General features: G+C 54.2%; 3 protein-coding genes across 10 annotated transcripts; all 3 read right to left on the reverse strand.

The window, feature by feature from the left end:
* Positions 1–12: 12 nt before the first annotated feature.
* LOC141740069 (uncharacterized) lies at positions 13–1,285 on the reverse strand. Its single transcript, XM_074578272.1, has 4 exons — positions 1,212–1,285; positions 1,003–1,112; positions 418–553; positions 13–333 (listed from the first exon to the last, which is right to left on the reverse strand). The coding sequence occupies exons 1-4, from the start codon at positions 1,283–1,285 to the stop codon at positions 30–32; spliced, it is 624 nt and encodes a 207-aa protein (XP_074434373.1). The 3' UTR covers positions 13–29.
* LOC141740303 (neuronal PAS domain-containing protein 4-like) lies at positions 1,256–3,291 on the reverse strand. 2 transcript variants are annotated; one of them, XM_074578759.1, is made up of 5 exons: positions 3,015–3,291; positions 2,276–2,442; positions 2,040–2,176; positions 1,754–1,859; positions 1,256–1,620 (listed from the first exon to the last, which is right to left on the reverse strand). In XM_074578759.1, the coding sequence occupies exons 1-5, from the start codon at positions 3,113–3,115 to the stop codon at positions 1,370–1,372; spliced, it is 762 nt and encodes a 253-aa protein (XP_074434860.1). In that variant the 5' UTR covers positions 3,116–3,291; the 3' UTR covers positions 1,256–1,369. The 2 variants fall into 2 exon arrangements, with proteins under 2 accessions (XP_074434860.1, XP_074434859.1); XM_074578758.1 differs by lacking the exon at positions 3,015–3,291 and having other exon boundaries at positions 1,522–1,859; positions 2,276–2,804.
* KLHDC3 (kelch domain containing 3) lies at positions 2,801–27,462 on the reverse strand. 7 transcript variants are annotated; one of them, XM_074578757.1, is made up of 11 exons: positions 27,195–27,462; positions 20,090–20,321; positions 17,522–17,698; positions 15,140–15,255; positions 13,710–13,781; positions 13,270–13,483; positions 12,905–12,991; positions 11,572–11,680; positions 6,430–6,503; positions 5,953–6,031; positions 2,801–5,751 (listed from the first exon to the last, which is right to left on the reverse strand). In XM_074578757.1, exons 2-11 carry the CDS (start codon positions 20,241–20,243, stop codon positions 5,685–5,687), a joined length of 1,149 nt encoding a protein of 382 aa, XP_074434858.1. In that variant the 5' UTR covers positions 20,244–20,321; positions 27,195–27,462; the 3' UTR covers positions 2,801–5,684. The 7 variants fall into 7 exon arrangements, with proteins under 7 accessions (XP_074434858.1, XP_074434855.1, XP_074434853.1 ...); XM_074578754.1 differs by lacking the exon at positions 27,195–27,462 and adding an exon at positions 26,804–27,032; XM_074578752.1 differs by lacking the exon at positions 27,195–27,462 and adding an exon at positions 26,686–27,024.
* Between the last annotated feature and the right edge of the window lie 85 nt (positions 27,463–27,547).

Genomic DNA, 27,547 nt, shown 5'->3' on the forward strand with positions numbered 1-27,547 from the left:
ATAGGCCGGGGGAAGGAGGAAAGCGGTGTTTATTGGTGCGGGGGGTGCGCGTGCGCGGCGGGAAGCCCCGCCCACTCCATGGCGTTGCCTAGGAGACGGGCCAGGGCGGCGTCGTGCGGGAAGGCCGTGGCCTCGGGCCGGGGCCAGGCCGGAGTGGCGGCGGCGGGCGGCGAGAGGCTGTCGGCCAGGGCGCGGAGCTGTGCGGCCAGCAGGCTGAGCTCCCCTCCCGCCGGCGGCGGGGGGGCGGCGGCGGCAGGCGCGGGCGGCGGCGGCGCGGTGATGCGGGGCGTGAGGCGGTGGTGTCGGGCGCGCAGGTAGGCCGCCTCCTCCTCCCTGCAGGGGACACGGGGGAGGGGGTGAGGGGCGGCCCCAGGGCACGGTACCGCGCTGCTCTCCTCCCACCGTTGGGGCCCTCACCTGAGGCAGCGGCTGGTGCAGGTGATGGAGTGGCCCCCGCAGTCGCGCCGTGCCGACACGCTGAGCCAGGTCCAGGTCCAGTCCCTGCGCAGCAGGCGCAGCACTGCTGTCTCTGCTGCCGCCCCGGCACCGAGCACTGCAGGCAAGGGGGCTGCGTTAGCCTACAGCAGGGCACGGCTGCCGCAGCTGCTAGGGCAGAGCGGCATGCTGCCTGTGCACCCCGCTGGCTGCCCTGATAGGGCCTGTAGTCAGTCTGCTGCTCTGGCCCCAGCAGGACAGAAGCCAGAACTAGTGGAGTCAAGTCTGTAACAGTCCTGTCCTCTCAAAAAGCTGGGGCTCAAGCAGGCTTATCCCTCCTCTCTGCACTGTGGCAAATCAGGGTGCCCACGTTTCCAAGCTTAGAAGCTACCTGTGACCTTACTATAGACAGTGTATGGGGCACAGAACCGATTCTCTGCTTTGTCCTTTTTGGAGCAAGGAGCCACAGCGGGCAGGACTAAATTCACTTTTTTTCTGTTGTCCTGGACAGCCAGGTTTCAGGCGTAGCCTGACGGAGACACACATGTTCCCAGGCCTGACACTCACCCACGGCCCTGTGCTGGGCGGCCGCTAGGTCAGCATCCTCGGGGTGCAGGAGGCTGTACCACGACTGCCCGATCAGTTCCTCCCTGCGGTAGCCAAGGTGGTAGGTGACACTGGGAAAGACAAGGGGAGTGGGGACTGAGTGCTTCGCAGGGTCTGCACCGTGTCAGCAAGGAGCAGCTGTTGCATGATGGAGGAGGGAGCAGAACAACAGGGCTACAGCAATGAGTTGCAAACGAGGGAGGGAAGAGGCTTGGGAAGCGTCCGGGAGAGTCTCGCTGCTCATGCAGGGTCCAGCCTGCATCCCAAACACAGGATTTGTGAAGGGAAATGATCCTTGCAGTCTGAGGTGTGGTGGGAGCAGGCGCCCTCACCTCTCCGTGACATCAATAAACATCATGTCTAGGATGTGCGTGCTCTGGAATAGGTCGTCCTGGGAACCAGCATCGCTGTCTGCAGGCAACCGCGCAACTGGCGTGCAGAGGGCCAGGAAGGCTGTGGTGGAGGGGGAGGCCGGCCAGCGTAGGGCCATGAAGCGCCCGCGCACTGCCACGGCCTGATTCCCCCCGTGCTGCAGCCGGAAAGCCTTGGACGTGCGCATCTCGCTGACAAACATGACTTCTGCAGGGAAACGGACCGGCTGGAGCGGGTCAGGGGCTCCCCTGCTCTGCTGGCCCTGGCTCTCTGACCGCAGCCCCAAAGGGCCAGGGCAGGGCAGCAGCGTCTGTGAGATGCCAGCTGAGGCCTTCCTTACCCCTGCCGGGCTGTTCCTGGGCAAGGAGGAGCTTCTTGCGCACGTCCTCACACGTTCGCCCATCTAGGATGTCAAAGACCGTGTCCCCCTGGGCGAGCAGCTCCACCTGATAAAGAGGGGGCTGCCATTGCATACTGTCCCTGCCCTGGTGGGCCATGGGCTGGCACCCTGAGTGCACAGCCTGCTGGAGCCACAGGCCGGTATTTGCCAGGGCATCGTGCCATGCATGCAATAAAGGCACCAGGACAGGTACAGAGACTGCAAATGCCTGGTGGACAGGCCTTACCATGGAGAGGCCCAGGACCTGATCCACGTTCTCTGAGATGTAGACCAGCTTGCCGTTGGCCGAGAGCACAAGCAGAAACCCCGGCAGCAGGGAGAGCAGCTCTGTGCCAAGGGCCGGTCCCACAGGAGGAGCCGAGTCTGCAGGGGGAGCACAGGGTGAAGTGCTGTCTCGATGGGGCAGGAGCAGTGTCCCAGGCAGAGCCAAGCCATCGTGGGGCACAGCAGCGCCGTGGGTACCTGGAGGGAACAGCTGAGCCCCCCGCAGCCGGAGGCACACCAGGGCCATGGTGTGGAGGTAGGAGAGACGCTCCTTCTCCCGTGCGGAGATGGGCAGCAGGGAGCGCAGCGCCTGCAGCTCCACATTGATCTGGTCCCGGCGAGCCTTGGAGGCACTCTTGGTTGACCTGCAAAGCCAGCCATCTGGGGGGATGTGTCCAGGGAGGGAGAGGGACAGCATTCCCCTCCCACCGCTATGGGGAGAATTACAAGCTCGGGGAGATGGTCCCCTAGAGAGGGTCAGTGCCCGTGCCAGCTGCCTCGAGGAGAACAACCCTTTGGTGGCTGTTTTGGTGCAGCGGGCATGGGCAGAGGTGCTCATGGCTACCCAGGGGGACACACCACTGGTGTGGCCAGTGCCTCTCTCACTGGGGGCCAGGTTGGACAAGGACCTGTGCTTTGAGGGGGGAGTCTGAGTGACACGACGTCCCCCCGAAACCCCGCAAGGACGGAAACTGCACCCAGTGCCAGAACATGAACCCCAGCCCATTGCATCTGCCTTTATTCTTCAACCACCTGAAATCCCTCTGCCCTTCCAAGCTCCCCCACCTCCTCCCCACGCGCTGGCTGGCAGCCCCGCTGTCCCCAGCTGATGCCAGCCCCTTGCAAGGGCCATTGGGCTCCATGCAAGCTGCCCGGGGGCTTTCCCCAGCTAGGAGGCTATCGCAGCCCTGTAGGCAGGAGGTGGGAGGGAGCTCACCTGAATGGCTTCGAAGCACTGGGCGCCTGCTTGCCCCGCCTGGGCAGGCAGCTCATCTCTGCCTGCAGCGGCCGGTGGCAGTGGCTGCAGAAGATGGTCATGGTGCCGGCAGTAGGATGCCTGAAGCTGGCAATGAGCCGCTGCCTCCTTTGCCTCTGGCTGTGTCCGAACCTGCTGACCCCGCTGCTCCCGGCCTCCTTTTGTACCCTCCCGGGGTGCAGGGGCCAAGCCGCCCATGGAGAGAGTTACCTCTCATGACGCAACTCCAAACAGCTCCGGGCTATTTTTAGAAGGCAGGCAGCTAAAAATAGCCCTTGTAGCCGGCTGCAATCTGAGAGGGGAAGCAATAAAAGGAAACCAGGGTCTTTAAAACAAACCTGGCCGCTCAGGAGGGGGTGATGATGAAGGTAGCAGGGGTGCCCCTGTGGGGCATACATCCGCCCAGCTCCTGGCCCACAGTTGTTGCCAGCCCAGCAGAAGGTCCATGATGGGCTGAATGCCTGTGGCTAGTCAGCCCGCCCGGGGGCTGCTCTCCAGCATCACCAATGAGTGAGCTGGGTGCTGGGAGAGGGAGCTGATATGTCAAGAAAATGCACTGGAGACATCCAGACTGAGCTGGTGAGCAGTGTCCCATCCCCAGGTCTGCAGCAAGGTCCTGGCAGAGGGAGGTCAGGGCCACAGCACCCCTGAACCCGAGGGAACCCTTGCAGGGGGTGCAAGGAACCCTTGCAAGGAACCGTTGCCCTACTGAGCCCCTCCTTTTCTTCCTAGAGAAGCCTTCTGCCCACCAAAGGTTTGCTCTCCTAGAGGCAGCTGACATAGGGCACTGAGGATTTCTAGGGCCTGTCTCCACTCCATGTCCCAGAGCTTGTGATTCTCCCCAGAGAAGCCCCAGTGACAGCCATTCATGGATAAAGCCAGGAGCACCTTGGGGGCCTCTCTGCTTAGCACCATGCTGCCCAGTACAGTGACCCCGGGTGGGCTGTGGGTGTTTCCTGGTGCCTGGCACCTTACAAGGGGAGTAACCTTGGTGTTTCAGTGCTGGGGAAGGGGATGCCTTGGCAAAAAACTCCACCATTTCACGGCACAGCTTGAGAGAGAGCCTGTGGCTGAGGCAGCGGGTTGAGCAGGGGAGCTGGATCTGCTGGATGATGCGTGGGAGATGCCCACCCAGCCCTTGCAGGTAACCTGCAGGTGCCAAGGACCACAAAGGGGGAGACCAGGCCGGGGGCGCAGCACATCCCTGAGCCAGATGTGCTGTCCACACACCCTGGCTCCCTTCAGGCCCCAGCCCTGCCATCGATGCTCATCACCCACCCCAGCGAGGTGCTGCCAATACATGAAGAACAAGCTCTTGTTGCAATTGTAGCGCCTTCTGTTCTCTTGCCGTGGGATTTTCACTGCTCTTGTGCCACTCCAGGCTGCTCTGTTGCACCTGCGTTGGCCACCTCTCGCAGGCTGAGGAGCCCAGGCACCTCTGCAACCCCGTGCCGCTGGATGAGCGGCACTTGACTCTGGCTACGTGCCAGCCCTCAGGGCACGGGAGATGGCTTGGGCTCTCTGCCACCCGTTCCTGGCACGCAGCTGCCACCATCTCTCAGCTGCCCTGTGACTCTGGCATCCCAGGGAACACCCTGAGCACTTCCCCAGAATTCCCTGCCTTAGCTCTGCTGCAGTTGCCACCGGAGCTCTTCTTCACATCAGACAGTTCACCTCCACGGGAAGAGGCTCGGGCACAGCCCTCTGTGCCACTCGGGAAGGCTGCTCCAGGCATCCCTCCACCTCCCTCCCTGGTGCTGTGGGGCACCCGCACCAGTCTTGCCCCTGCACCCACCTTCCCGAGGCAGCGCAGCCCAGGAGACACACAGAGTCTTCCTCCCTGCCCTCTCGCAGGGCAGCAGAGCCTGGGCAGGAGGCAGGCACGCAAGGGCAATGGGGGCCAGCTCCCCTTCTCCCACCCCAGCTAGGGCCGTGGCTCATACCAGCTGGTGGCCCACAGCAGCAGGGAAAAGCATGTGGTTTTGTCTCTCCCCTCCCACACCTTCTCTCCCCCCAGTTTGCCTGCTAGGACACACAGAGCAGCAGAAACCATGTCTGCCTCAGTGTTTATAAAACTCCCCCCAGTTACTGTTTTACAATGGGAGCTGGGCAGAGGGTCCAGCTGGGCCCAGGCTCCCACGTCAGGCTCAGCCTGGGGCTGGGGCCTGCCATCCAGTGCCAGGAAGATGGTCAGCGCTGGCGACTGCAAGTGTGAAGGTCCCTGCTCTCTCGAGGCAGCGCAGGAACAGTTCATAGCCCGAGGCCAAACCCAGGGCCATGGCTGGTGGATGGAGTTGATTCAGGCCCTTGGAAAGTGGCCAGGGACCAGGCCAGTATAGCTGCAGCTCCAAAGGCAAGGGGAAGGAAGGCAGGAGACGCTGGAGCCATCAGCCAGGAGGGGGGTTCACAGTTGTATTGCTGGGGCGAGCTGATTTCTTCCCTGGTGGCCTGCTCTGCCTGCACACTCGTGCTGCCCAAAGCGTGGCAAGGGCAGGGGGAGGCCTGGCTAGGGCGAGACAGACTGAGCTCACATGTTCCTTGCTTGAAAGGGCTAAAAACTCATGCAGGCAGTGGAGCAAGAGGTCAGCGTGTGGAGGGGTGAGGGCAGGGTGGTAGAGGAACAAGCCGGCGTCAGCCCTGGGAGGAGACGATGGGGCGGCTGATGGTGCTGTTTGTTGTCATGGCCGAGAGCTCCCATCTGCAACACACCAATGGGATACACTGAGAGAAAGCACAAACACAGGCCCCGTGGCTGGAGCAGCTCTGTCCCACGCCAGCCTCGGCTGTGGTCTCCACCCCAGCCTGCCCCCAAGCTGTACAGTGCCCAGGAGGACGCCAGGCAGCCCTCAGCCAGGGCTGGAGGACCCACGGGGTGACCTCCCAGCAAGGCACACTGTACCTGATGTCGTGGGGAAGGCAGGACTGGTCCAGGCTGTACTGAATCACCGCCAGCTTACACAGCGTCTTCAGACTGGGGCCTGCAGAAAGAGGGCAGTTAGCCACTGGGCGCTATCGGGGTGTCCAGACATCATGCAATCAGTGCCACAGGGAACGGGGCAGAGCACCCCGGCCCCCCCTCTGAGGGGCAAGGCAGGGTGCACACCAGGGACAGGCTGGAGCGGTTTTCTGTGCTCCCACGAGAAGCCTGTGTGAAGGAGGGCGTGAAGAGCCGTGAGCCCAGCTCAGGCCTGCAAGCACAGCTGCATCTCTGGCTGCTCTGCCTTAAGCCACGTGCACCAGCCGGAGACAGCCGTCTGGCTCCTTAGAGGCAGGCACCTGGGGCCATGTAGGACATGGTATGGTGCTTCACAGCAGGGCCTGCTCACAGGGCACCCTGCAGTGAGAGGCACAAGCTGGGCAGGGAGCGCTCACATACTGAAGTCGAGGATGTAGAGATCCGAGTGATCCATCAGGTCAAATTCATCACCCATTCCCTCCTCTGGAGACGGGCTGCAGAAGCCAAGCAAAAGTGTGTCAGTCAGTGCCAAAACACTTGTACACCGGTTACGGTCCCTTGGGCTCCCCAAGGGCTGAGCAAGCCCAGGACTATTCCTGGCCTCCCTGCCCCATGCAGGGGCCCTCTGATCCCTCCTGTCCCCCAGCAGCACCCAAAGCCATCACTCTCCCAGCTCCTCGCAGAATAAGCAGAGCTGCACAGACACAGGAGGCAGAAACACGTGCCGTCTCCTCTGCAAGCCGTAGCAGGGAATGGAGGAGCTACCTCCTCCTCCCACACGACCACAGTGATTCCAGCTGCGAGCCTCCCCGTCACCTCACCTGCCTCTGTTACTTTGCTGCACCTCCAAACACAGGTCCCACTCTGCAGGGAACATCCCTGTTCCCTTCTTGTGCCCTGACCAGCCTCTGGCTGGTTTCGCACCCCTCCTTCCCCAGGTACCTCCCAAAACACTCTCCAACAACTGAGCAACCCTGGGGCCTTCCCCAGAACTGTGGCAGCCACCCTCGGGGCATGAGGAGGGTGCTGGCAAACAGCTGCCTCCAGAGCTGAAGCTTGTTTTGGGGCTCTATTTGCTCCGCAATTTCAGTGGATCCAACCCTCCAAAGAGCTCCAAAGAGCTCTACTCAGAGAGGCAAAGCTGAGCCCTGGGATGAGGCTGAGCATGACCCTGAGCAGGCTGGAGAAGGATGTTACAGCATCACCTGGAGAACTCAGCGCACTGTTGGAGACTAAGCGGCTTCACAGCAATGCTGTATCATAGAAGGCTGCCCTAGTAACATGTTAGGAAACACATGCAGATAAAACCGCCTGGGCATGGAGGGGTCAGCCCAACCCTACCTGTCCCCGAACACCACATGGGACAGCATGGCACAGCCCACACCATGTCTTTTTACAGTCCACAGGCCAGCTTCACTTCATGGCCAAGGGGAGGCATGCAATGGGAAGTGCAAGAATTTGGGAGAACATCACATGGGATAGGCAACTGATTTAGGAAGAATCAGACACCACACAGCGGCACAGTACAAAGTCAAAAAAGCTGTGCTGGTGTCCCCAGTGAGGTAAGGGAGATAAGCTGGAGACCCAAGAGGACTTTTTGCAAGACTCTAGTTGTGCTGCAGGATCACAGATCATGGGAGCCATGACCTATCTCCAGAGGTAGCGGCAGACTCAGCAAGTAGCAATCCAATTTTTCTGTGACCTGCAGAAGCAACAGAAGGAGCCATACGCAGCAGGCAACACTGCTTTGCTCTCCCTGCCCACCTCAGCTCTAGCTTCCCATGGCTGCATGAAACATCTGCAGACTGCCACACGCCATATGTTACTCGTGAGTCATGCCATGTGTCCTGGTTTGCCCAAACCATGACACCATGGAAACCTGTGAGCTAGATTCCCGTCTGTAAGCTCCCAGGAGCGCCGATGCTGCTGGGGACCGAGGCAGCAATGCACTGTACCCCGTTGCCCCAGCACTGCAGTGAGCCGGAGCGTGATAAGCCAAGCTGCTTTCTCTGAGGACAATATGGAAGGTGCTTTGCAGAAGTTCAACTTTTTCTACAGAGGAGCAAAAGCAGCATCAGAGAATAAGCACCTGACGCAGACACTGAGGTCTTCACCTGGCTTAGCGGCAGCTCTTCCTCTCTTTGTCCGCAATGGCCATATGTAGCTGCTGCACTAGCACAAACTCTCCAGCAAAAGCCCACAGGTTAGAATGTTTTCCTGGCTGCAGGTTGCTATTTTATTAGCTTGCATTCCTCTGACTAGGCCAGCAGCTGGACTGCTTTTGGGTTCTGCTGCATGAGCTGAAGTTGTGTGCCAAGCACAACAGCACAAGGTTTGAAACAGATTGTGCCCAGCCACACGCTGCTCATCGCTCCAGTTCTCACATGGTTAAGACCTACTTGCAATTATTTCAGCACGGCCATGGAGGTGTTGTAAGAGAAGTGTAGAGAAAGCAGCTAGGAAACATCCGCATGGCAGGGCAAGCACAGACATTTCTCAGTCTGGTTCAGGAATCACTGTGGGCTCCAGCCACAGCTCCCTGGTTGTGCCAAAATGGGGACAGCGTTTCGGAAGACGGTAATTGAGCATGTGTCATGCACTGGTCAGTGCAGCAGTCATTTTAAACCAATCCCAATTTGCTGATGCTCCCATCTGTTGTTGGTCCTGGATTGCTGGTGAGGAGCTATCACTTCAGGCATTTCTCAGGAACAGCCTCACCTATGATTTCCTGCCTCTGCGGTCTCGATGGAACAGCCAAAGCACCTGAGAGACTGGTCACTGCATCCCACAGCACAGAGACACCAATCTGTGCTGGAACAGTAGTGCTTGGACCAGAGGAAAGCACTCCCATGGCTGATGGCCGGTTGGAGAATTTGAAAGAAAGGAAAGGTGGTTTAAGTCCTGCTTTGGTTTGCGACAAGGCCATTTAGCATGTCCTCACTCCTTAGCTGGGACCTCATGCAGTGACTTCTCACCCCGGTGTCACTTGTTTCCCCACCTATGATCATTAGGCTTCACATCACACGGGATGCGTGACCCTGACCCCCCCACACCCCAAGTTCCCACAACCCCAGCACAAACTGCAGGGCACAGCTCACTGCTGGCAGAGAAGACCTGTTGCTGATGGGTCCCATCTGCCCGGATACAGGCAAGAGCCCCTTTAATTCCACCCCTGCGTGCTCACCACGCCACAATCTAATCTCACATCCACGTCACAGGAAACCCTAGACCATCCCTTATCTTTCAAAGGAAAGCCAGCAGGCACCCCGTCTGTGCTTTTAATCACCAAACTGCAAGCAGCTAGGGAAAGCCTGGAGTTCAAGACCAGGAGAACCGCAGCTCCCAGACAGCAGGGCACCCCTTTGCCAGCCAGAGCCCAGCAAAACTGCTCATTCCAGCTGCTCAGCAACTCGGCATGTCAGCAAACGCTCCTGGGCCTTGCACCAAGCACTCAGTGAGAGCCCCTACGCCCTCAACAGAGCCAGGCATTTCTAAGCTTTCTCAGGGAAAACACAGCCTCAAGCCGAACCTGGAAGGGCATCTGTTCAGCTAAACTCTTGTTTTATAGCAGCACATCTTCCCCTCGTTCTCCCTTGTGGATGGTCTCTGCATGCTTAAGTGCTGGTGGGTTTGGGAGGAAACCAGACCGGGGCCCCAACTGTGACGCAGCTAACAGGAACACTGAGCTTAGTGTTACATGACTCCTTGGTCACTTAAATGGGACACAAGCGACGGAATTGCTGCTGGCCACAGAGAGAGACCACAGCTGGGGCAAAAAGACCAAGCTCTGGGCAGGACTACATTGAAGGCAAGAAACAGGACTACATAGGCAAGAAACTAAGCATTTGGGTGCCACAGGAGCAGACACCCTGCAAAATGCCTCCTGAACAGTCTACAGCGTACACGAATCCTGTAAGGGAAGGCAGGACACAAAGGGGTTTTGCCGGCTCATCCTCCAAGGAGCTTTGGCAGATCCCCCTCCCCCTTCCCGGGCAGGGAGCACAGGTCAGGAGGCAGACCACAGGGAGTTCTCCATTACAACGACTTCCTGGAAAACTTCTTATCTCGCCAGGCAGCTCCAGAATACACCTGATAACTGTTACAGGAAGCAAGCACAGTACCCACCCCCACTCCCCCACCCCCCCTCCCCAGCCTGCAAGACCCTGCCTCCAGTCCAAGCAGGCTGCATTCCCGTCTGCCAGCAGCTTTTCCTATCCCAAACTAGTGCTGGTGAACTGGCCTGCATTGGGGTTGAGCCTGGATTAAGGAACAAATTGAATACTGAAGTTGTTAGGTGGAAAAAGAGGTAAACCAAACCCAAAAGGCTAGTGTCAAATTTGTTGGGGTTTGCTAGCATTTCCTCAGATTGCCTGGGTTTAACATCAGAGTTCAGCTGCTGCTGTAACACAAATCCTCACTGCAGCATCTGAGAGCATCCAAAACTGCCATCAAGCTCTACCAGGCCTTCTATCACACAAAGCAGCACCCGGTATCTGTTGAGGAGACGGGATAAACTCAGCACCTCTGCACACCTCCCCTCCACTGAGCAGTCCCTCACACCCACGCAGACATTCTACAACTAACCGCACACTCCCAGCGCTCCTCGGGCCTGAAGGCCCTTCACTCCATCACACACTGCTATGGCCAGCCCACCAGCAGAACCTGCCCTGCCTCACCCTCTGCCCCAACATGTCTTTAGAAGAGAAAAAAGCCACTGATGGTGTCCCAGAGAAAGCCCCAAAGCTTTCCAAACCATGTGGAGGGCTGAAAGCATTTCAGATGGCTCTGCAAGGTAGGTGCTGGCAAACAGGCTTCTGCTCCAGAGCTGCAATTTGTCATTCCAGACAGCATAGAGCGTGTCCTGGTGATGGGCCACTTCCTTTCTTTTAGCAGCTGTTAAGGCTTTTGGCCACAGCCAGCAGCCCTGCACCCTGACAGTATCACTTCCAGTGTTTGACAGCTAAATCCTTAACACCGGCTCCCTTTTGTGAATGGAAACTTTGCTAAGGATCACTGGCACAGAAGGGAATGTTGCCTTGTAGTGTGTATGGGCTCCTCAAACAGCTCCCAGCTGAGCCGACATCCCACTGCAGCTTGGCAGACACCACACTTGATAATGGAAGAAAGAAACTCTGTTGGGAGAAGCAGGGCAGCAGAGATGTAGGGGAGGATAAGTCAGTCTGAGGTCTGCTACAGCACAGCAGGCTAGGATACTTGTCCTTCTGATGGCAGGATCTCCTCCCACCCCCTTCCCACCACCTCTTTCACAGAAAGCCTGACCACTGCACAACCCCTTCTGAACAGCACGTTACATACTGCTGCCTCTACTTGTACAAGGCTTGTCACCAGGTGCTTTACAAGCTTACATCACATCTTCCATCTCCCCGTTGGCCTTTTTCCAGAGAAGCCCTGATCTGCGTGATTTCTTACACTTGTAAGGTAGACGGACAGTTGCCACATGCCTCTAAAGTGCATCTGACTCCAGCACGGGTCACAGCATGAAGGGTCACTGTGCTGCAGGGAATGGCAAACCCTCTCATGGAGCCACCCCACACAACTCACCTGGTGCCTCCAAAGAGAATGATTTTGTCCCCAACTCTGCAGCAGCACTGCCGGCGTCGAGGACATGGGCCCTTCCCCTTGGGCTCAATCTTCCTCCAAGAAAGAGAAACTACGGGGCAGAAAAGAGTGCACCAGCTTGTCACAAGACCCTGGGCAAGATCCAGGTATAAGCAGGTTACGGATTTAAACAGATCACAGCAGAACAGGAGGCCCACTGCTCCACAGTCACCAACTAGCCAACAACCACCCGCCCTGTCAACCTCCTCTTCTCGCTAACCTCAAAATGACGCGCTTCTATGAGGTTGTTAGTGAAGCGTCGCTTAGATGCCAGGCACAGCCCTGGTGCTCTGCCTGCTGAGATGGCAGCTGCAGGTTTCGAAAGATCTGCCTTTCACTGGCAAAGCCGGAGCGCCAGGACCTGCGGGCTGTCCCGGCAGCAGGTCGGACATCACAGGGAGTTTGGTCCAGAGCAGGGCTCCAGGTCCCTTCCCCAGCACCCTGCTGCGGTCTGGATCAGGAGGGAGACCCGGGAGCCAGCTCCATCTGCTGGCAGCCAGTGTGAACGCAGAGCATCCTCGCAGAGTGGAGACTGCCAGGACAGCCTGGTTGAGGGAGGGGAGCGTGGGGAACTGAACCAGGTGGAGACGACAGCTGCCTTTGTCCTTGCTGCTCTCTGTGGCAAGGATGCCGGGGGTGATTAATCACTAACACACACCACCGAAACCTTCAGGAGCTCTCGCACTAGCTCATACATCAGCTTGGGGAGCAGCAAGTTGGCTGCTCACAGGTAACTTTACAACGCAAAGCAATTAGCAAACAAAATCAGTCTAATGGACTGCGAAAAGTGTCTGAGGACTGAGGACCCCAAAACAGCTGACAGTTGACCAATACTCAGGGTACCAGCTGAAGAACCACCCCTTCTGCTGCACAGTTTGTTCTGGTACCAAGAGAGAGCAGGAGTGTGATCCTTCGGTTCAGGTTGAGTGGTTTCCGCAGCTACAGTCTCTCACTCCCCTAACCCCATTGCTTCCCCATAGCTTCTTTTCTGCCAACACTTCTCCATATGTAAGAACAAGACAAAGTTTTGCCAACCACCCTTTGATTAGCTGTGTCTTTCAGCAATACTTCCTTTTCCACTTTCTACCTGAAATTTGGAGGCAGTCTGAGGAAGAACAGGGGTCCCAAGCATGGTAGCAAGTTCTTGGCCGTGCTGTCAGAAGAGCCTTTTCCCCCCAGGCTGGCTCCTAGCCCTTGGAGAGTACACTCCTCTGAGCGCTCACACACTTGAGGGCCTTGACCATTATTACTGCAAGAAGTTAAAAAGCGTAAATACCTGGATTGAATTTCCAGAGGTCGTGGAAATGTCTGTTCAGGCGTGCGTTGTAGCCACCAAATACATATAGCTCCCCATTGTAGCTGACTGTGGGGAGAAGGCATAGACATCAGTGCGCCACTCAAGGTAAAGCCCAGTAGGTCCCCTACCCAACATCAAACACAAAGCAAAGTGGCACTGGTTATCCACCTTCGCTTCACCACCTTCACGCGCAGGGCTACATGCAAGGCAGCAGCTTTCCACCGAAGCCAGGCTCTGTGCACCCCCTGCTAACCCACAACTCCACACAGCAGACCAGACATCCCTTCTGAGGCAGGCAGGAATTTCCTTCCCCCGTCTTCCTCTCTCAACAGACCCACACTCACACGCTGAATGGCTCCGCCGGCCTTCTGGAAGCACTGGAGTTGGAGGAGAGTCCAGCCAGGAATTTGTTTCTGTATCAAATACTTTGATGCGGTTGCAGTAGATCTCATTGTTGGAGTGAAATGGCCCAAAACGATCAGCTCTGCCACCAAATACATACATCTTTGTTCCAATAATGGTAGCTGAATGGAAGTCTCTCCAGCGAGCTGGTGTACCCTGCAGGGACAGAGTAAAACAGAACAAGAGAAAGAATGCAGATTACCCAGGGAGATGACACATCTTGATGGAGGAGTTGGGGTGGCTGCCTTCTCCTGGAGAACTTCCCCTCCTGCAGATCCCAGCCACAGCAGACAGAAGCTGTGAGACAAGCGTGGGCAGCCACCCCAGACAATAGCAGACATGAGACATCCTCCACAACTCAGAGCGAAAAGCAGACACTGACCTTGGCAGAAATTAAGGTCCACATCATGTTTGTGGTGTCCAATTTATGGATATCGTTTGAAAAGCAGTCGGCCTGGAAGACAACAGAGCAGCTTGGTCACAAAGGGACTGAGAAGCCTGGTCACACCTGGCCCCAGGAAGGATGCTGTCCTACAGACCTGGAGCATCCCTTTGGAGTCAGTACTTCCCAAGAGGCATGGTGCTTGCTCCAAAAAGTTAGGGTAGGCAGCACACTTGTCCCTTAACAAGGGGGAGGCAAACCCTATTTCTTCTTAAAGGTGTTCTGTATCTCCCTGCGGCTTTCCTATTTATTTGGTGCTCAGCTCCTCCCTCCAAGGCTGTCCTACAAACAATTCACAGCAGAATCCTGCTTCCACTCCATGCAGCAACAGAAGAAAGGGGGACTAACAGGACAGTCAAACTGGCTTAGCTAAGACCACCTGATGAGAGGTGGAAGCTGAGATTACTTCTAGGAAACTAAACACGCAGGAGCAAACACACTCGCGGCTCTGAGGATCCCACAAAACCCGTCTGCGGCTAGCTGCCTGGAAGAGCCTGCATTCACACGAGCAGCACAGACTCCTGCTCCTCCATAGCAGCACGACAGCTACAGGCTTGTTTGGTGTTCGTTAAAAACAAGCCACATGTGAACTGCTCCTGCTGCTGCAATAAAGATCACGGACTTAGCACGCTATTGTCTTCAGAAGAGGGGGAATAACTCAGGGACTGCCATAACAGAGCCCCAGCTTTCTTCCAAATAAATAGATGTGACTTTGCAGAGGTTTTATGGAGCTTGGTGATAGGCTGGAATGATATTTACCCGCTTCTTAAGATTAGCACATAAGGATTTGCTCAAAGGAGCATTAGACACACTGACAGCCAGTGCAGGATAACCTTTGGCTCAAGGTATTCTTAATGGGAGGGCAAGTGTTTCATGGAGGGGATCAGCAAGATGTGAAAGCAGGTAGAGAATACAGGGAACGTGCACCAGATTAGGACAAAACCTCACAGCAACACTGCAGACATTGGAAAGTGATTTTTCTGTCTCATTTCTCAACCAAATTAAAATAAATGTAGATCAATATATATTTATTAAAAATGTTATGTATTTATCTATCTAAATTTGGCTGAGAAAAGAGCCAGAAAAAATTATATATAAAAATATCTATATTTTTACCTCTGTATATCTGTATGCATGGGGGAAGAAAAAAAAAAAACCTCTACCATTTTTTTAGTCCTAATTTCCCAACCATCTTCTCTGCAAAACAATGAGCATAACCTGGGTAATTAATACCACAACTTTGCCAAGTTATAAAACGAAATCAACTGTGGACACTAATACGCCCCTGTATCCTGTCTCTACCAATGTCCTGGGTAGGAACACCCTCTTTCCCGACAGATTGCCAAATAACAGTTAGAGAGACTACTCACCAGCTGTTCATAGCCTCCAAAGATAAACATGCTCTTTGCCAGGACACAAGCCGAGTGCCCATCTCTTGCTCCTGGGACCATTCCAGACACCTTTGGTGTGAACCATTTGTGCGTGTCTGAAACAAAACAGGAGGCAATGCTAAGAAAATACAGTAGATGTTGGGATGGGATAGCTCTTTACTACCAATTTTCATTTCTAAGACAGAAATCCTTCTCTCTTTCACACACAGCACCCGCTTCTCCAGAGAGGCTGCAAGCTTCTTCAGGCAAGGCTACCTGCCTGAGCCTCCCCAGAAGGGCAGGGTGACAGAGGTCTCAGCTCCCGGGCACGGCCAATGACTCTGCCAACCTGACAAACAGCTCACGTTTTAGTGTGAGTAGCACAGCACCGCTTGAGCAATGTTATTTTTATTGAATCTCTTGCAAAGTCTATTTGTGAGTCACGTGTCAACTCTGCATTTACAGTTTCAATTACAACGAAGCAATGATGCTAAGCGGCTGAACTGACCTCATGGCGCGGATATGCTGACTAACTGACTGAGGAAAAACATCTCTCAAATCCAGGCAGAAGTCACTTAACCAGAAGCTCACCATGTCAACAGAGCTACTGTGAGCATCCCCACCTATGCAGCGCAGTTCTCCCTATCTTATCTGTTCCTCTTGTTACATTCTCATCCCCTCTTCAAGCGGAGCCTTCCTCACTCTACACCCTTCATGGTTCCCTTCGCACTGCTCCCCGTGAGCCTGCACCAGTCAGATTCGGCCCCTTAGTCTGCACGCTCCAGGGGTTGGCTTGATTTAGGGGAGGACTTTAAATCCAGCTAGAGTTGTTCTCCATGCCAGGGCAACACGGAGCCAAGCCAGCGACTCACTGCCAAGCACAAACAGGCACCTGTCCCAAGAGCGCAGAGAGGCACAGATAAGCCCCAAGGCAGCAAGAGACATTCCCACCACCTTCCCTAACTGCTGGAAGCTGCCAAGAGCAGTGCTTATTTCAGGAAGAGTTAATGTTGGAGCCAAAGCAAAATTCTTTACGAGGATAACTTCTCTGAACTTGGCCTGCAGCCACAGCCACAGCCATCTAAGCTCCAGCTGGAACCAGACAAAGGGCCTTGCGAGGTCAACAGAATCCCTGGGCAGCCTCTAGTGAGAAAGCTGCAGTGGCTATCGAGTTCCTTTCCTTCATGGGGCTGCTTCCAAGCCCAGTCACACGGTAGCAGCAAGAGCTCATCCAAGTGCAACACATCACATTAGAGATGGAAAAGACCTCAACTTGTGATCTGCTCGGCACCCCAGGGGACAAAATTGCACTCAGTCAGGACTTTATCCAGCCTGATATGACTCTTACAGTGGAACTCACACCACAGATGCAGGACTGCGATGCCAGCCGCACTTTCCAGGATTGGCAGGGGACGGGCACAGCGCGTACAGACAGCTGCAGAGGGTTTGGACCAGGACTGAAGTCTGGCTTTTCCCTTAATTTTCACTTAATGCTAAAGCACTGGAGTTGGCAGGGAGACCAGGCAGCTCCCCCTACAAGGCCTCTGCGTAGGCAGAGGTTTACTGATGGCTTCCCAGCTGCATGTGTCGGGGGAAGGGGGAGACCCTGTGCCCAGAAAGCAGCTCCAAGCTGTGAGGCATTTACTGGTGAAGAAGGGAACCCATGACCAAGCACCACAGCAAGCAGCTTCCTTGCAAGTCCAGCAACCCAGTTACTGGTCAGTATTTAGATGGACTTGCCTCCAGAATCCAGATGTACTCCCTTCCTTTCTTGACACTCCTGTCCACCCAGTTCCTGATGGTGCCTGTTTGCCCCAGGTGCTCCAGCAGCACTACGGAGAAGCCAACCAAAAGGCTCAAGGAGTTGATCTTTCAGGTTTATCTAACTTGACTCATGCCTTCCCTTATTTTGCCATCCCATCCCTGACTACTACTGTGTTTTATTCCTCACTCTCCTTCATGCTTTCAGAAAGAAGGACCACCCTGGCGAGGTACCACAATCCTTGAGAGCTCTCGCCCCTTCTTGCTGCAACCTTTAGCCACAGTAAAGGAATAATACATCACACAGAAAGAGCACTTCAGTCGTAGTTACTATTGGAGAGAGCACACAAAGCAAACAGAAAAATTAAAACCAGTTTCACTATCAGAGAAGCTCAATAATCTTTGTTCAAAGGCTTTTACAGAGGCTCAAGCATGCAGACATATTGGCCACCCTGCTGAAACAGCCAGCGACATCAATTCCCCATTTGCACCATTTACTCCAGACTATCAATTGTTGAGACTGTTGGAGAGCAAAACAAGCTGGAGAGCAGTGTGGTGGGGCAGAAAGAAGGTCTCATCAAAGGCAGTTGTGACAAGGAAGAGTAAGAAGCTGGAACTTACTGACATCAAAGGCATAAAGCACATTGCAGGCTCCCTCAGTGTCGTTGCGACCACCCCATATGTAGACGATGTCATCTATGAGCACTGCCGAGTGCCCATACCTCATGTAGGGCACCTCTCTCACATGGTCTCGGCTGTTTGTCCACACTGGAGGCAGCTTGATCCAGCGCAGAGACACTGAAAGCACAAGGTTAAGCCCATGTCAAATTCCAATCACGCTACATGTGCTCACAGGTCACAACCCATCCTGCACGGGTCTTTTTTGCCCCCCCATGACAAGGTTCAGAAGCAGTCTAGTAAGGAAGACAAAGTTGTCTCTGACCCTGAGTAGTAGCTAGTTAAGGAATACAGAATCACAGTCTTCCACAGGCCCCTGTCACAGGTGAGATTACAGAAAGCACTGGAGGACCAGAGGACTCTGGACAGAAATAGGCTCCATTCCACATCAATTACACAGAAGACGTTTCCACGCTGGTTCATCCTAGACTGTGACTGAAGGTGTAACACACACACACACCCACTAAAAAAAAAAATAGGGAAAGGAAAAAGAAAAAGTGCAGAGGTGCTAACGAATGCAGACACTACTTCAGGCTAGTGGCATTTCTGAAGAGACTCAAAGCTGGAAGAATGGGCAGCACAGGAATAATTCACTGCAGCAACATGCAAGGGAGCCCACCTGAAGGTATCACTTGGACCTGCAGTAGTGCAGTTTAAGTAAACCAGTGCAGCAGCTTTGTAGCAAGAGGGCTTGTTTGCTTTTGTTTTGGTTTTTAAGCTTGATGAGCAGCTGAGATTTTAAGCAGATGAGACAGCTGTCTGTCTGCCTTACCCCCATCCGTACCTTGAGTTCTCCCTGCTAACCTCGTATTACTAATAGGAGTTCCTTGTGATTACAGGGTCTCCTTCCTGGCAGCCTGTATGTCATGTTCAGCAGTCGCCAGAGCAGTCAACAGGTATTACAGGGTTTAATGACAGTGCAAGAGTCACTGTGAGTGTTACATGGCCATTACATAACAGCACCCACGCACCCTACCTCTACCACACGTACAGCCTCCGGTTTTGTTTTCAACACGGAGGTAACACAAAATACAGCAGAAAACAGTCTGCAGTTCCCCTGAAACAGTAACATAGGGAAAGGGAAAGGGTCAGGCAGCTTAAAAGGTGAGGATCTACCCCAGAGGCAGAAAGGGTACCGAGGAAGCCCAGGCAATGCTAAAGTCAAGCTCGATGGGATGTTCCCTACCTAAAACACAGTCTTCCTCTTTGAAAGATTTAAAGAAATAATTCAAAATCTGGTATCTTGGCTTTAGCACTGGAACCTGGCAATGCTAACTGAGCAAGGGCTTGGGAAGCCAGTGTCACCTCCCAAATGGTGGCTGCAACATCATGACCCTTTAATACTTGGGAGTGGTAAGAATGGAAGACAATGCAAGAGCATTCCTTCGGGCACAGTAATTATGCTTCCACCATAAAAGCAGTGCTCTACTGTCACGTTTTACAAGCTACAACATTCAACTGTCTTGAGTGCAAGAGCCCAGTCTCTCTGGACAGAGGTGAATGCCTTTGTTCACAAGATCCTGAGCTACGCTCCCCTCTATGCTGTGAGCAGGTCACCTTGGCAGCCCTGTGTAACCAAGGCCTTTATCCACTACTGCACAAGTTGGTCTTCTCCACAGTCAGATTTAGAGGAGTGAATTCGCTGCATCTTACAGACAAACTAGTTTTATCTACATGCCACCTGCACATGAGGATAGTGTTCAGCATGCTGTCCAGACTGCGCAACTGGTCATTGGCTCTCCGCTCTTGTCTCTGTTCAGCTGGACCCATTCAAGCACCTGTGCATTTTTTCAGCCACCTGCCTATTCATGGACCAGCTCAGTAACCTCTTCAGTTCAAAGAGCACTGAATCAAGACATACAGACTCACCCAGCACAGTCACGGCTCCGCGCTCAGCCTCCTGACAGATACCGGCTACCCTACAGAAATGACTCCAGCTCCCGTTGCTTTGCTAAGCCACATTGTGAATCTGCATCATAGCTGCTACCAAAATGACAAGACCTCCATCCTGGTCACATGCCCCTACTGACTCCATCATGCTGACAGCCGTTGTCAGCTGTCCCCACAGGGAAACAGCTCTGGAGTCTAAACCTGGAGACTTAACTGGATGCACTGGCTCCCACCCTATCCTTTCCATGCTAGGGGCAGCCAAGCATGGTCATGCTGCAAACTGGATGGGGGACCTGGGCCAGGTAAATATTGCCTTTTCACACCTAGTTGAGTTAGTGTTCACAGAGAAAAAGGACAAACCCAGCCATTGGCTATGTGGTTACTTCTAGGGAGTCCTTACCCTAGCAGTCTGCTGATCTACAGCCCCTCTGAGCCCTGCCCCTGCAGCTGAAAATACAGGGCTGCACAAGGGAAGAGGCTCCCATCTAAACTGGTAAATTTTTTGGAAATCAGAGTCAGACAGCATGTTACAGAGTATAAATTGTTAAGCAGCAGTGGACAAGAAAACTAATCGCAGAGTCCAGCAACCCACTCCTTCGTGCACCACAAGGACACATTTACCTGCATTGAAAACATGGACGTCAATCTGCCGCAGAGTCTCATAATCTTCTCCGGAACAATATCCGCCAAAGGAATAGACCTTGTGCCCAACGGCTACGGCCGCGTGGTTCACCCTCCGCGGCCCACCTTCCAAGTGCACTGCCCACCGTAGCATTCCTCCCTGCAAGCCAGTCTTCAGGGTCCCCAGCGCCACAGCCGCATGCTTCCTGGGCCACCACGATGTCACCTGGCTCTGCAATAGAGACAGAATGCTAAAATAATGTGATCAATCTCGCAGGTCTTCCTACCTGCCTTGAATGCCATCTACAAAGGTCACATTTCCATATCCTCACTCATCTGCCTCCCAACTGGAGATGGTTTTACTCTCCCCTTGGGAAGGGGACACAAGGCAGGTACCATGACCTGCACAAGGTTTGGAAGAGCAAGCAGAGATGCCCTCACTTACAAAAAAAACCCCAGGGTGGCTGTACAGGCAGCCCAAGCCAAGCACCTTTGGTGAAGGCAGCCAAGTGCTGCATACCCGGCCATGCCCCGGTCATGTACACACCAGAACAATTTGTCCGCATGAATGAAAACACAGAGCAAGAGCCAACTGTGAAGGTGAAAAGAACAGAGCCGGAGGGAAGAGAGCGTGCTCTTTGAGTCAGTCGTGAGAAACAGTAGAGAAAAATATTTTAAAAAGCCCCCAACACCCAAAGAACCACACCCACATAAGGCAATCGACTTCCCAGTGCCAGGGTGGACTACCACACTAGCATTTGGACTAATTGATTTGAGCACGAGGGCCCAGTTTAATTAAACATGAGAGAACAGAAACCTCCTAGCCTGTAGAGAAAGCTCTTTGCTAATAATCAGAATAAGGCCTTTTTCTCCCACAGCAAATCCAGGCATAACTACAAAAATTTTGTAAAATCATATCTCAGTTAAGAAACCGGTATGTTTCACGCTTCAGACAGATGGCTTAGATCGGCTCTTAGAGAAGTCACCCCGTCTGATCTTTGCAGAGATTCCCCTTTGGATCTGAGAATGTGGAGCACAGTCCTGCCCAGGTGCTTCTGAAAAAGCGTGTCAGTTCAATTCCTTAACAGTTTTCCCCCAGATGAAAAACAGCCATTAGAAGAGACGTCAGTGTTTCAGGCAGCCTAAAGAAAATTCTCTTTTTTATTGCTTGGTTCTACCTTCTTGGAAGATACAGTCAGTGCGCTCCCACCCCACCCCCAGTTTTAGCATTTGCAGAATGCAAAGACATTCACAGATGCCTTAGAACGAGGACTAAAATTCCTACACGTTTTTTCTATCCCTTTTCTTTTTGGGAAGTAGTGAGTTTTCACAAGGAGAACCTTCCTCCTGTTTAAGGTTTCTGATGTAGCTGGAGAGCAGCAAGAAGGGGTAGCGCCATGCTGCTCTGCTCCACCAGGCCTCCCCCGGCCCTTCAGCCAAGCGGAACCACCACTCACAACCAGGCACCCCTATGGCCCGTCAGCAGCCCGATCACCGCAGCATCTGGCCCACCTGCACAATTCTATTTTATCCCCACTTGGAGAAAGAGCCAGAGATGCAGCCCTACAGGGAGCTCCTGGTGTGGAGCAGAGCTCAGGCTTCCAGCTCCAGCCATGTGTTCTACAGCTGGTTCAAAACCACATCCAGAAACCAGTCGTCTCATTCCGGAACTCCTAAATCCCAGCAAAATTTGAGTAGTTCCTTTTTAAAAAGTTATTTCTTTTTCAAGTTGTTCCCAAGATAGAGACTGGCAGTCAGGGCATGGTCTGTACCTGAAAGTTACGGCAACAGGACATGTGCAAAGTCTGAACAGAGAGCATGCTGCAGTCCTACTTGTACCAGGCGAGCGCAGACCAAGGAATCCCTCCTGCGAAGCCACTGCTTCCAGCAACCACTTTAACCTAAATTGCAGTCAGCAACCCAGAAAGTCACATGGAGCTTTTCTCCAGCAGAGCTGCTCCAGAAGAGCCCAGGAACAGCCCCCCTCTGCTACAGGCCATGCTTCACTCTATGTCTTTGACCACCCCACATTCAGATTTGTCAGGGTTTGATTTTTTTTTTTAAGCCAGGCAGCAGCTCTTGTACAAATCCTCCGCAAAGCTACAGAATGGATGAGTTTCCATGGAGACCACCAAAGTCACCTCTCGGGCTATTTTGAAGGCTCCACATTTCTAAATCTGTTTCCTGCCTCAGTCATGAGTTATCACTGGAAAAAAAAAAAAAAATCAAACCAATATTTTCCTCAAAATCACTTCTTGGTTAAGTGATTCTGTAAGAGACTCCTCAAGGAGCTTAACTGGACTTTATTGCCAGTGTCAATATTTTCAACACCCTTCAGGCTGAGCCCCATCCTGGAAAATTAAGAGGATGATTCTTACTTCCAAGTTCTCCCCCTGGTTCCTCCTGGGGTAGAGGAACACAGCAGCCTGGCATGGCAGGCAGGCATCGTACCAAGACGCTTGCCTTTTTTGCCAGAAAGGCTGGGAAAAACTCTTCTTCACCCTTGGGAGCCCACTCGATCTGCGTGCCAAGGAGCAGGCTGCTGCCAGAGCAGGACACTGGTTCTTCCACCCCAACAGGAGCCAGCTACACTGCCTGAAGAACTTCATAATTAAGATTAGTCATAGGAAGACAGGAAACGAAGGCTGTACATCCTAAAACCTTAGTCTGGGGAACTGGGAGGCAGCAGCTCAAAGCCCAGCTGGTTACACTGTAGGAAGTGATGATGTTGTAGCAACAACATTGCAGTGTTGTTTCCTACAATTACAATTCTTGGGAAAGGTTTTTCCAGAGGTGAGCCCTTCCCAGGAGGCAAGCGGTGGTATGCAGACCCGGGAGGTGATGGGGTTGAGGTTTCGCCTTGGCTTGGGACGGGGATACCCCTTCAGAGCAAACACAGAGCCCAGCCAGCACAGCCTCTCGCTGCCGCTCGTCAGATCCAGGGCACGCAGAAACACTCATCCACTTTACAAAAAGAAAACAGATCAGCAGCGTGAAGCAATCCTTACATGATCATGTATTAAAAGGCAAAGGAAAACACAGGATTTAACAAGCTGCCCGGGGTTTTTCCAAACCCGAGTGCTCTTCTCTACACTGTAACAAAAACATCCAGCCAGACTCCATCTTCCTCTTCTGCCACTGGCCATAACCCAACCCTGAAACTGTCACGTCTTCCGGCCTTCACCAAGCACTTGTTCTCCCCTTTTTGGCCACGCACAAGTCCACCCTGCTCTCCTCCCTGCACAGCCCCATCTCCCCAGGACGCCCCACTCCTCCCCGTGCTTTCTGCGCTTGGCTCCAGCCTCTCCTCTCCTGCCTTTTTTGGAAATCGTTTCATTAGAGCAGTCTTCTGTCCCAAAGTCAACTTCCCTCCTGCAATTCCCCTCTCTGCACTATCTGCAAATACAAGTTAACTTTTTCCTCAAAAAGTGTGTTTATTTTCTGTCCTGCAACTATGCACCCTCTTAAGTTCCATTTCAGGTTTTGATTTCCAACAATTTATATGATATAAACGAGGAAATAAATACACCACTTTCTGACCTCATTCCTATGAGGACTTCTTAATAGAAGGCATTAATACACTTGACATTAGGCAGCGTTTCTTAGATTTCTTTAAAGATGACACAGGGTACGGCCAGGGGGGAAAAGGGGAACAACAAAACCGATATGAAACAACTTACTAACAATTTTGCCAAAGTGTACAATGCTAACTTACGCAAAACACATTTTGTGATTTCACATTTAGGACACTGGCAACAGGGATGTAGGCTACAAAACGCAGAAATATTGATAAGAGGCGAATTGGGCCAGAGAACCGGGAGGGCACTGGCTGCAGGAGGCGGTACCTGTGCCAGCGCAGGCAAACCAGGTGCTTTCACTCCGCACTGCAAACCAAAGGGACGGTTAGTGACGCTGACTTTCAACACGGATCAGAGGAAGGGCTTTCACACCGCAGAAAAATTAAGCTTGAATCGTTTAAGTCACAGAAGTTATTGCTACTGCCAAAAATCATCAGGCTAAGAGGAGAGTTGCCTTCTACAGGGATTCGTGCAGGCGCTGAGCTAAGCATGTGTCCCTTTTCGGGGCCCTGCTGAGCCACCCCTCTCCTCCCCAGAGCTGCACCTCTTTTAGAGCAGCCTCCGCGGTTCATTTGTGTCCACAGCAGAAGCTGGTTGAAGGTCTGAGGAATCTCCTTTGACTGATTTAGCATGTCCAGCTGGAACCGTGCCCAAACGTCCTCAGCAACTATGACCGCATGCTTATAGGGACACCACAAAGCTCCATCAAAACAAGCACAAGTTCCTTACACAACAAGAGAAGACATTTAAAGATTTTCTAGATGAAACAAAACCAATGAAACTGTACTCCCACATGCTCTGTTAGCTCGGCATACGCTCCCTCACCTTAGATCAGGAAGCTCTGGCTGCCTCTCCGCCCCCAGCCTCAGCTGGGAGAAGCGAAGCACTGAGCATCCCGACCACGGACACACACATACACACACACTCGGGGTCTCTCCACAGAAGGACACGTGCTTCTGTTGAAGCCAATGCTTGCTTTCACTGACACACACACACCAGCTCTCCACTTCGCCTCTCCAAAAACTAATAGAACTTTTCATTTCATTTTGCACTTACACAGGCAGCAATCACATGACCTTCACAACTCCCCATTTCCCTGGTCTGGCATAATCTATCCAGGGTTACAAGCAAACACAGAGAACAAAGAGAAATTTGGGTTGAAACCCTGATAGGACCCTGGTGGGTCCTGTCATTAATTGCCAGGAATAAGAATGCTTTTAAAAATCAGATTACACTTCACCTGCTGTTGAAGTACCCGACGCTGATGACGCTGGAAATGAAGTGAGCACAGCAATGAGTTGTTCCTGTGCCACTAAGCACAGGGAGGCTAAAATTAAAGAGCGCTCAAAACAACCTGCTGTGGTCCCACAGAAATGCCTGAAGCCCTCCACTGACCGTGCGCAGCACCACAAGCCCAGGTACACCCTTCCAGAGTAAGTGGTGCAACAACTGCTGCGTGGTGACCACAGACTGGCTCCGTCACTGCAGTCAGGCGTGACACCTGACCACAAGTGGAAGCTCACAGGTCTGTTAGCAGATAAATAGCTATGGACGCCCTTCAACACCTCCCTTGCTCTTCATCAGCGCCGACACCCAGCAAAGGGGAGCGCAGCAATTCACTTGGGGCATTTCCCAGCTAAGCAAGGAAACAACCAGATTTTAAGTCAGCTCTGTGTTCTTCAAATACAGCACCTACAGACAACACTCCCAAATCTCTGGCCGTGCTGTTGTCCGAAGATGCACACAACGCCCAGAACAACCGTCATCCTAACTGCCCCAGCTTATACCTATCGAGAGTCTACCAGCGTAGCATAGAGCCACCTGAGATCACCAGAAAAATCACTCAATGATTTCTCACTAGCACACCTCCCAAAATTGCTGTGGTGATTTGAGTAAAGTGGCATAGATAGGGGGGGGCAAAAAAAATTAAAAAAAAAAATAAAATCATGTTTTACAGTCAGATTTTTCAGTTGTTTGTTCTATTTGCTTTAGACTTTCTATTTTCAATCCCTACAACTAACTATGAAACATTTCATTCGAGGTAGAAAGCTACTGACCATCTCCAAGTACAGCAGCCAGATGATAATCTTAGAACAAAAACACACATCCTTGGATCCACTTCTTCGCACAAAGAACTCACTGGGCTGCCTCATTCCTCTACGCACACAGAAAGAAACCTAGAGCCATTTCCGAAAGCTGCTCAGATTAGCCTTGCTGCAGTCAATTCCCACAGCAAGGGGGAGAAACCCAGCAGAAACTGGCCCAGATTCTCAAGGTCTCGCTCTGTCACCCCCAGAATGACAGCACCACCCCAAGCAGAGCAGCCTAATGCCCCTGCAAAGTCTCTCCGGAGAGCAAATCCTACCGTGTGGCCGCCTCGGTCCCGTCTCCCAAAAGATGCCAGCCGCAAGGTTTAGTAACACTTAAAATAGCCCGGGCAGCTCACAGCAGTCCATATAGACCGTTCTATTTCAAGCACATCCAACTTACTGTTAGCGACAGCACGAGAACAACCCGCTTTCTTCACTCGTGCTTGACATTTATCTGATGCTTTGACTATTTATGCTAAGGCAGTGTGAAACTGCAAGCTTGCACATTCAGCGGCTTGGATGCTGGAAACGCAATCCCAGCACCCGTAAATGAGACGGTGCTAGAACAGACATCCCACCCCCCCCCCCCTCACCCCGGCCCCGAGCTCGTTAACCGAGAAGGATTTGGAAGCTCACCTTAGACAGGGGAACCACCCTGCTCAGGCAGAAATTTATCCCGCTGTCCCTCCCTGCGGGCAGCGGCACCCCCTCCTTATTTTTGCCCGTATGTTTTGCCCACCCCGGGATGATTTTTGCCCAAAAGCCCAGCTGAAACTCCGCACCTACCCAGCGGACTTCTCCCTTTCCTCACCTTGCCCCCCAAACCCCACCGCCGCTTCCCCACAGAGCGTGCCCAGGTATCCCTTCACACACACATCCCCCCCTCCCCCGTTTCCCCCCCGCTGTTTCCCCCCCGCCAGGAATTTGCCTCGGCCTCTGGTCAAGCTGTTTGTGCCGTGCCGAGGGCGGCCGCCCCCGGGCGGGAGCGGGCTGAGGGCAGCCGAGGTGACAGCCGAGGAGGAGCCGAGCCTTTCCCCGGGGCTCACCGGTGCCGGCCTGGGCTCTGCCGGGGACCGGGAAGGCCCAGGCGCGGAGCCCCCGAGACCACCAACGCGGCCGAGCCCGGGGGGTGCGAGCCTCAACGGACTACAACGGCCGGGCCCCGCGGGGGCGGAGCGGGGAGGGCCCGAAGGCGGTTACGGCAGGGCCGGGAGCCCCGGTGGGGACCCGCCAGTCCCCGGGGGGCAGCGCCCCCCACACGGACCCCTCAGGGCCGCCCCGTGGCCGAGGGCAACCGGGGAGGGCGGCGGGCCCTGCCCTCACGGCGGGAGCTCGGCGGTAGCTCCAGCCCACCCCCGCCCCACCCGGTCCCCCACACAGCTCCGCCGGCACCCAGTCCCCCTAAGCCCCCGCTCCCCCTCAGCCCCAGCCCTGTACCTGGCGGCGGGAAGGCGGCCCGGCAGCACCGCTCCGACGGCCGCACCCGCCGCTCCCTGGGACTTGTAGTCCGGCACCGCCCCGCCTGCCCTGGACGGCGGGCGCCCTCCCCCGCCGGGGCGGCACGGCCCCGCAGGGCCCTTCCGAGGGCGCCGGGTCCAGGCCCCACCGCTCCCAGGGGTAGCGCCTCGCCCTGCCCCTCCGCGGGCCCAGACCCCCCCCTCCCCGCGCTGCGCCGGCCCCACGGACGGACACGGTATCGCATCGCCTGGAGGGGCCGGGGGCGGCAGGGGAGGGGGGCGGCGGGTTCCCCCCCGCCCCAGGACTACAACACCCACAGTGCCCCGCGGCGG

This window comes from Larus michahellis, chromosome 3, assembly GCF_964199755.1.
Source record: "Larus michahellis chromosome 3, bLarMic1.1, whole genome shotgun sequence".
Taxonomy (NCBI): domain Eukaryota; kingdom Metazoa; phylum Chordata; class Aves; order Charadriiformes; family Laridae; genus Larus; species Larus michahellis.